General features: G+C 35.7%; 1 protein-coding gene across 1 annotated transcript; it reads left to right on the forward strand.

Annotated features, from left to right (window-relative positions):
* The first annotated feature begins 6,654 nt into the window (after window positions 1-6,654).
* LOC141819038 (uncharacterized) lies at window positions 6,655-9,779 on the forward strand. The gene is made up of 5 exons (XM_074706416.1): window positions 6,655-6,817; window positions 6,902-8,424; window positions 8,512-8,910; window positions 9,014-9,234; window positions 9,312-9,779. The coding sequence occupies exons 1-5, from the start codon at window positions 6,732-6,734 to the stop codon at window positions 9,561-9,563; spliced, it is 2,481 nt and encodes an 826-aa protein (XP_074562517.1). The 5' UTR covers window positions 6,655-6,731; the 3' UTR covers window positions 9,564-9,779.
* Window positions 9,780-10,228: the final 449 nt, after the last annotated feature.

The following is a 10,228-nucleotide window of genomic DNA, read 5'->3' on the forward strand; positions in this document are numbered from 1 at the left end:
TTGAGGAGATCGAAAGAGTTGTAAAGGTTTCTCCGCCTTCGAGGTTTTCGAGAAGGAGAAGATTCATAGTGCATCGGGTGTGTGCGTGCGTGTGGATCCTTGGATTAGTCACCTCTGCGGAGGTGGATACCAAAGAAAGATCGAGAAAAATCGAGAAACACTATTCACCCCCCCTCTAGCGAACCAACCGATCCTAACAAAACCTTTTCCACCCGAGATTCAACAACCATAGACCCAAGAACCCAAAATCTCCAATAAACCCTAAAATTATGATTGTGAGAACCTTTCTCGCAAAAATCAGCAATCAGTGGCACTCAATTGCGAGAAGATGGTCACGCAAAGCCAGTAACCATCGGCGCTCTAGGGTTTTCGATTACAGAAGAGGCAGCATCGCTGCGGGGAACAAAATCACGATCCTGTGAAGAAGAGGTTGGCACTCGCATGATCCGGCACAAGCTCCTTCTTCCCCATGATCGAAGCACTGACCTTCAAAAGGAGAAGCCAAACTTGGAGGCAGCAGGCTAGGGTCTAGGCATGCGTCTCTCCCATGCGGCCGATGACCCTCCTCTGTCGTCTCTCGTGATTCTCAGTAGGGAAGAAGTTGAAGCCGACGATGCGGGGTCACGATCTTCTCCTCCCAATCGCGAGCCCTCGAAGAGGCGACCGCCGCGAGCAGCCACCGACCAGCAGCAAGCTCCATTCCCCTCGATCGCCCATGCGAAGGCGACGATCGCTTGGGAAGGAAAACGTCGATGGCGCTCGCAAGGACCAGAGCAGGGCCATGATATGATCCCTAGATAGATTTATTCAAATAACCCCTTCAAAATAATATCTTTTAAAACATGCTATTAGATTTATTATTAATTTAGATAAGGTCATTAAATTTATTAATAATTATCCTTTGAATAGGTTATTATATTTATTAATATTTTTTTATATTGACTTGGTATTGTTATAGAGTTATATAGAGTCATTATATAATCTTTTGAGATAAGTAATGAAGCAAATTGTTTTGATTAATTAATTCTATTGATTATTGGCGGTCGATCCTCTCGAAGTGATCGTTTATCCCCGTTCTTATTTTTTTTCTTCAATTTTTTGCAAGATAGGACATGGGTTCCTATCAACTTGGTATCAGAGCTAAGTTCTTTTCCATCTTCATCATCGTATAGCCCTGAGCATCAATTTCTTCCACACCTCAAGTACATGTCCACTAACAAGCGCATGGTCTTAATCCAACTTCAAGAGTAGAAGATTCACCTTGACATGACGATTGGAGGAGCTCAACATGATAACAAATGGGTTATAGAATTTGAAGCTAAGCACGAGACGCGGATGGATAAATTAGAAAAAACTATAGCATCCTTGGTCACAATGGTGCAAGAACTGAAGGATCATATCATTGGCTCTAACTCAAGCACGCCAATCAAAGAAGAAATAAATCAACAATTTCAAAAACAACAAGATAGTTATAGAGATAATTTGCACAAGGAGTTAAACTTTGATAGTGATAAGGAGAATTCATCTATCATTGGCTCTAACTCACGCACTCCAATCAAAGAAGAAATAAATCAGCAATTTCAACAACAACAGCAAGTTAGTTATAAAGATAATTTGCACGAGGAGTTAAACTTTGATAGTGATAAGGAGAATTCATCTATCATTGTGACACCGGTGATTGAAATTATTGCATCTACACTAATCTCTACTTTCGTCTTACAAGAGAACAACAAGATAATACATTGTCATCTCCAACAACATCTGATAAATCATGGAGTCGAGACCCGACACAAGGCTAAGCGAAGAAAAAGAAAGTATTGGCATGATCATAAATTTTTGACGAAGATCCAAAGGAAAATTTCAGATTTAAAAAAGAATAATAAAAGGTCATTTGTCTTCGTCAAAAGGAGATTCAATTGGTGCACAACAAGAAGCTATTTTATACAAATCATTGAAAAAAAAGATGAAGAAAAAGATCAACCTTGAGGACAAGGTTATTTTGAAAGACGGTGGAATGATACGATCCCTAGATAGACTTATTCAAATAATCCCTTCAAAATATTATCATTTAGAACATGCTATTAGATTTGTTATTAATTTAGATAAGGTCATTAAATTTATTAATAATTATCCTTTAAATAGGTTATTAGATTTATTAATATTTTTTATATTGACTTGATATTGTTATAGGGTCATAGAGTCATTATATAATCTTTTGAGATAAGCAATGAAATAAATTATTTTGATTAATCAATTATATTGATTATTGGAGGTCGATCCCCTCGAAGTGATCGTTTATCCCCATTCTTATTTCTTTTCTTCAATTGTTCACAAGATAGGGCACGAGTTCCTATCAGGCCAGCCCTTAAGCTAGGGTTTCACCACAGCGGGGCTGCTTTAATCGCATTGGTCGTGATTTTATCGCCGGTGATCTCAGGATTACAAGAACCCTTTCTCGCTTTCGTGCGTGCGGCGACTGGCGAGGAGAAGAAGTCACGCGTCGGTCGTGGTGAGCCAGAAGAAGAGGAGGTGAACCGAACCGAGAAAAAAACCTAAATTGATTTGAACCGGGTTTAGCCGAACCGACACTGTAGTAAACCGGACCGGGTTTAATGCGGTTCAAAACTAAATCGCTTTGTTCACTAACCAAACGACCTCCAATTTGTTCCAAATCAATTTTATTCATTTCGTCTTCACAAGACGAAACTCCTCATCTCTTCCATGTTGCCAAAACATCTTCTATCATGAACCAAACTAATTTGGTTCAAAACTAAATCATTTGGTTCAGTAACTAAAACACCTCTAATTTGAACGAAATCAGTTTCATTCATTTTGTCTTCATAAGATGAATTCCACCATTTTATCCTTTGTCTAGTCTAACCAGACTTTATTTCTTTCGATCTGAGAATTCAATTCTCAAATTCATTTTAAGTCATCTGATGAACTTGTAGTGCGTGTAACATAATAGGTTCCCAATTATGTTGGTCATCCATAATTAATCATTAATTACAGAACGATCATGAGTGGCACCTAGTAGTATATTATGATCTCCAATTGATCAAAAAATTAATAATTTATTCCAGAACATTTCTAAACCTTCAGCAGCTCTAATGCAACATGCCTTTTTTCCTTTCACCATTTTATACCTGCTTAGCTCAGGATATGGTCTATGTGTGTCAGTCCCCACTAGGCTGACTACGTCACACCTAGCCCAAGCTTGCTTTCTTATCTTGTGAATTCAAATTACTTGTGCATGTGTCAAAGAGTACCATATTCTTGACGTGTGTTGCTTTGGACAAAGACTTTTAGTAACAATCTTAACAAGCGGTTGCAGAGTATATGTCTCCTTTTCAAGGAGTAGTGAATCCTCTGTGGGCTATTCAAGCACCTTCAGGCACTTCGACTTATACCTAATCATCCCGGGTCCACATTTCCTTGGAGATGTTTGCTTAAGATGTCAAAGTATAAGCCTCCATGACCAAGGTGACTTGAATATCATAAGTTAAAGGAAAGTCACACTTAAGCTGCATTGAGATCTTTATTAACAAATGTATAGAACCATATGAAGTTTCAAGGCAGGTCACTCCAATGAACTAGTTACCTTTAACTAGTATACACGTTTAACTCTCAACATCTAATATTTCCTATAGTGAGATCGACTGCTTGGTAAACTAAGGAGTTTAAAACGTGCTAGTCTCAACAGAATCGATGACATCCGTACTCATTAATTTCTCGACTAGGGATAATTTTAATATAGTAATAATTACACATGTAGAGATGCTTACTAGTTGTGATACAATCACAAATTCTCTCATGCTATAAATCATATTGTAGATATTCAGTAAATGAGTTTAAGATCCAATCAAACATATAAAGAATATATACTCAAATTATGAATTTATATTTATCCAATAAATAATCTAACCGTAAGGTGATTGCCTTGACTGGTGGAGTCATTGTGACATATTGAAATGAAGCACCCGATATAATTTAGAATCAAATGTTCTCAAACGTAATTATTTAGATTTTCCTCGACTGGTAGAGGTACCAAGTTAAGTTTATTTAAATATTTTGATAATAAATTAAGAGAATCATTTGCTAGATTTATTTCTATAGAACAACTTTCTTTTAGTTTTGGGTATAATGCACATTTGGAGATTTTTATTAAGAAACACTTAATTCATCTGCTAAATGTGTTCCCCGAAAAATACTTACTCGTACAATTAAAAGATTAATAGGGTAAGGAGATTTAATTGAAGAATATAGTAAATTAAATAATAAAAATATATATTTTGATATTTATAGTGATCAATTGGTAAACTCATTGATATATGGTGTGACTTATCATTGGATCGATAACTCTTAGACAATTTAAAAATATTTATTAGCCTATAGAGTTTTTGATGAAACATACAATACTCATAACATCTCTTAATTATTATACTTAATTTTAAAAGAATATGGATTAACTTATAAAATATTTGCAATATCATTTGATAATGCTTGTTCTAATACTGCAAGTATTGAAGAACTTAAATTTATATGTCAACCAACTATTGGTGGTTTATTTTTTCATATTTGTTGCATATGTCATATTTTAAATTTATATGTTTAAGATGGATTAAAAAATTTAGAAAATAAAATTAAGCTAATTAAAATTATTATTTCTTATTTATGGTTGCATCCTACTATAATAAAATAATGGAGTGGATTTTATAAAATTAATGGAATGAGATCAAAAAAATTTTCATGTACTAATATGTTGAAATTCAATATATCAATTATTACAAGATTCATTTCAATATAGAAAATTATTATTATATAAAATACTAATAATACGAATATATTTATTTTCATACTAATAAAATATATGTAGTAATATTTATGAAATTTTTAAAAGTATTTAATGATACAACCGAATGATTTTTCTATGTTTATTATCGTACTTCTCATTTAATTATAATGAATTTTTGTAGTATAGTTTTAGAGAAAAAAATATTTTTATTATTATTTTATATTTATTTAATTATATTTTCTTTGAACCCTAGACTTAAATTAGATATTTTACCAGAAATGTTATTACAATGCTTTAATTCTATTTAAAGATTCTACTTTTCATGATTTTGCTAATTTTATACAAAATATTACAAATCATTTATATGAAATTTATAAAGATTATATTGTAAAATATGGATTAGACACTAACATATCTGAAGCACAAAATATCAATGCCAATAGTAAATTAAAACTTACAAAATGTAACTTTTATTACAATAACAGATGAAACATCCACAAGAATTCTCAAGTTCTAAACAAGAATTTGAAAATTATTTTACTACTTTTAATTTTAGTGAAGAAGATAATGAGTTGAATTTTAGTATTCTACAGTAGTGGTAATAGAAGGATCAAAATTTTTCCATCCTCTTTATCATTGCAAAAGAAATTTTAATTTGTCTAGTAACCGTTGTTGTAAAATAGACATTTAATTTCAGAGGTAATATATCGATTAAATGATGATTTACTTTATCTCCTGACTTTTTGAAAGCGCAAGCATTATTTGATGATTGGACAAAAGTCAAAAAAATACAAAGAATACAATTTTTAGATGATAAAATAGAAGACTTTGATACCAAAGGAACGAACACTAATGGGAAATGGAAGTAAGTAATAACATCACTAGGGTGTAAACGAGACAAGCCGCTTTCGAGTTATTTGGGTCTCGATTTGAAAAAAGTTCAAGTTTGTTCGATTATTAAACGAGCCGAGCTCCAGCTTGATTTTGAGCTCGAAAACATTATCGAGTTGAACTCGAGCGTAACAGTATTTGACCCGAATAGCTCGGAAACGTTTTTGTTAAAAGGCTCGCGAATATGTTCAGTAAGAGAGTCATTTATCTTATTATATATATATATATCCCATGAATTATAAATGTTATAGGTTAACAAGCCAAGCCAAGTTCAAATTAAATTCATTTAATTTTTAAATAAGTTATTTTCGAACTTAACTTAAGTCATTCACGAATTATTTAATTTCATTACGAATTGAAAATTAAAATTCGAATCGAACTCAAACTTAGTAGAAAATCAATCGAGCTGAGATCGAGTTTGTTACTGTTTGACTCGATTCAATTACACTTCAAATGTCAAAACTGTGGATTTTAATTCTCCTATACTTCAAAGAACATATATATACAACTTAAATGAATTCAAATTCTTTTTTATTTTATTTTTTAATATACATAAATATTTAATTTTTTAAAAATAATAATAATAATTTTGAATGATCCTGAATTATGCATCGAATTCTATCATGTTAGACGATTAAGATTAAGTAACCGACGTTTTATTTTACACTTGGCGACAAAAAGAAATACAGAAGGTTTGAGGGTCAAGAAAGACGCATGCTTTAACTCCATGTTTTGTTTTACGCTTCACTGAAAAAGTACAAAACTTTGCCTCTGGAAATCTAAAGCAAATCCGGAAAGTGACATGCAGAGATTCCTGAGGAAACAAGGAAACCGCGTTTGGTCGATTCCTACTTCGTGAATGGCGCCATTTGGCCGTCAATTCGCACAGGGATAAACAAACATTAATGAAATTTCCCATCCGCACTTCTCTCCCCTTTTTGTCCTCTTCTTATCCCCTGCCTCCTCCTCCTCCTTTACTTCTCCTCCAATAAAGCTCTATTTGCCTCTTCATGATTGATTCGGCTTGAGTTACAGGACTGAAGCCATGGGAATCTTTATTGATTTCTGTTGGTTCATCTTTAGCACTTCTTTAATTTGGCTGTTCAGCTTCTTAGCCATGCAGTTCTTACGGTAACAACGTGTATGGTTTCGGCAACTTGTTTATTATTTTTCAAGTTATTGGACTCATTTTTCTTTTCCATTTCCTGCTCGTAGACCCAGGAAAGGAAATCATTTTAAGGGAGAAAATGGTTTGAGGGAGAAGGAAATCACTGATTCAATCATTACGAATGACGAATCGGTTGTTGAGGAAGAGCCATCGACACTCTGTTTCAAGTTTCAGTATCAGTTTTCCCATCAACAGGTGCTGCAGCAACCTGCCTCGGAAGACAAGTCAAAGGATCAGCTGCAGGGAGGCAGCGACCAGGAGGAATTTCTAATGAAGGACGACAAGTCGACAAATTTCACGGAGATTTTATCCAGTGATGGTTATTCGAGTCTGAGTTCTGAGGCTGAGAAGTTTCTGAACATGGAGGATCCGGCTGAAAAGAAGTTATCAGAGTTGAAGGGTAACTTATCTCCTGAAGTCGAGAGAACAAATAAAGCAACAGTGTGTCAGAAAAAGTTTTCTTGCTCCAACTCAGAAGCTGAATCCATTTGTGCACTGACTGATTGTAATTCTGTCAGGTCCACAAGTTTGCAAAAAACAAGTTTGAACGCAAGCAATCACGGTAGTGTGCACTCGGATGAAGATGAGCAGTTTCTGAAGCACAAGACTTCAGAAACCTTTCACGGAAGACTGTCGTTTGAGGATTTTTCAGGCTTCAACTCGGAGACCGATTCCTTGAGTGCAAGTGATGGCTATTCTGTCAAGGAGCTAGCTCTAGATTCAGATAGTAATGGCTTCTTTTCAGATAGCGATGATTCCGACGAGTATGTACCGCAAGAAGATGCTATTAAAGTTCATGGAGAACTGCTCTTTGCTGATACTGCAAGTCTGGAAGAATCACAGCTACAGCCTAGTCATAATTCTGAGGCACAAATTGTTGCAGCAGATGATATGTTTTCTTGTTTGATCAAGAATCAGATCATGTCAACAGAAAACAAACCGCATCACGAGTCTGATTCCAGGAAGGTCGTTATAGTTCAAGGACATGATGAATCAAGTCCATCTCGAAAGCAAGAAGGATCAGAACTGGCGAATGTGAATGCCTGTGATGATGATGAGCAGCATGAAACTGAAGTGAAACAAAACACAAGCAAAAGAGATGATGATACTGACGGTGTTGATGGCACAGTCTCTGAAAGTTCTACTGGATTGGATCTCCCTCGGGATAACCTTGTTGGAACAATTTCTAGCACAGATGAAGAATGGGATAAATTTGATAAGGAAGGCGGAAGGGAAGAGAAAGTATCACAGGATAGATTGGAGGGGAAAGAAACTGAACCGGTTGATGCTCTGGATGATGAAGAGTACAATGAGTTGGAGACCCTCTGGGAACATGAGAATCTGATAGATCAGCTCAAAATGGAACTGAGAAAAGCAAGGGCGGCCAACCTGCCAACGATCTTAGAAGAATCAGTAGCCCCTAAAGTAGTCGAGGATCTGAAGCCATGGAAGATCAAAAACAAATTTCTTCACAAAGATCCTATAGAAGAGCTTCATGAGTTCCACAATTGTTACAGAGAGAGGATGAGGAAGTTTGACATCTTGAATTACCAGAAGATGAATACAATAGGTTAGTCTAATGTCTTTAATGTTTTATAACTAGTTGAATGAGATTTCTCATGTCATTCATTGCCTCCATTGTGTTTGTTTCTCCCAGGATTTCTCGATCTGAAGGATTCTGTTCGATCAATGAGATCTAAAAGGTCAATGATTCCTTCTATCAGATCCAAACTACTTCAGAATTTATGGTCTTGCAATCTTCAGACGGATATAGATCCTACCGATAATTTGATCAAGGAGATTAAGAATGATTTGGAACTTGTTTATGTTGGGCAAACATGCCTATCATGGGAATTCTTGCGCTGGCAGTATGAAAAGGCTCGAGAGCTTCCCGAGTTTGAGCATCAATACAATCATGTGGCTGATGAGCTTCAACAATTTCAAGTGGTTCTGCAAAGGTTCATTGAGGATGAGTCTTTGGAAGGATCGAGATTGCCAAATTACATCAAAGGTCGATCCCTCGTTAAGAATCTTCTCCAAGTTCCACAAGTAAGAGGTAAGGCAAGATCTAGGATGAACATTGATAGTTCACCGTTTTTTAGTAGTTCGATATAACGAGTACAAAAACAACAAAGTGATGTGTGTTCATTCCATCGCAGAGGATACCTTGAAGGAGAAGTTGGAGGATAAAAGCAAGGGAAATTTTGTTGTTACAATTGAAACTCTTGAAGATATCATGGAGGAGTCGATTAGGATCTTCTGGGAGTTTGTGAAGGCAGACACTCCTGGGTTTTTGAAAGTTTTAATGGGAGCTCATGCTGAACTTGAAGATCCTACAGACTCTAAGCTCATGGAAGAGATCCAAATCAATTTGGACAAGGTAACCGGCAAAATCTAGTAGATGCACTTCATTCTGTTTATGATCTGATATTGTTCCTGCTGTATGTTGTGGTGCAGAAAGAGAAGCGACTAAAAGACATTTTACGAACTGGGAATTGCCTCGTGAAGAAGTTCAAGAAGCCTAAAGATGACAGATCCAATCAAGAACTCTTCTTTTCTCAAGTTGACTTGAAGTTGGTAGCAAGAGTAATGCGAATGTCGAGAATTACGACCGAACAGTTGGTGTGGTGTCATGCAAAGTTGAGCAACATCAGATTTATAGAAGCAAAAGTTTACAGGGAGAATTCATTTTTGCTCTTCCCTGGCTGAGTTTGTTACTTTGTTCTACTTATAGATCTACATACGCGTATATGTAGCAGAATTAGGCCCATCGAAAATGTTTTCAGAAATGAACGTACAGTTGGGACTGATGATCCATTACATGTACAACTCCACGATAGAATTTTAGATAGAAATGTTATCGAAATCAAAAGGCAAAGTTCAGGTACTTGTTTTGAGTTACAGTATGGATTATATACTTTGGGTTCTTCACAGCTTATTGAGGGCTCATGTTTGGTTCTTGCCTTTTCTATTGAATTGTTTACTTCTACTATAGAACTTTTAAGATCGAGTCTTACTGATTTGTTATTGTTTTGGATCCTGCATAAAGCAGAAGCTGAGCAACTAATGTCGTTCTACCGAAAGAATGATAGACTTGTACAGGTAGCACAAGCATGCAGTTTCAAAAATTAGGATGGTAAACCAAATAAAAAGATCATTCATAATGCTAAAGAACATAATGGCCAATAGGATCAAGACCCATCAAACTCCTCACTGCCTCCCCTCCACACATCCCCACTTGCCTGTTGAAGCATACACATTTGGGAGCAAGACATGGTGCCCACTTGCATCCTCATGCATCTCAATTATCTTCTTTCTCGCATGCCCTGCGAGCTCAACATCACCATGAATTCGGCAAGCTCCAAGACTCCTCC

This window comes from Curcuma longa, unplaced genomic scaffold (assembly GCF_044706935.1).
Source record: "Curcuma longa cultivar G26 ecotype Majalengka, Jawa Barat unplaced genomic scaffold, ITB_CL_G26_1.1 contig_27442, whole genome shotgun sequence".
In the NCBI taxonomy this organism is placed as follows: domain Eukaryota; kingdom Viridiplantae; phylum Streptophyta; class Magnoliopsida; order Zingiberales; family Zingiberaceae; genus Curcuma; species Curcuma longa.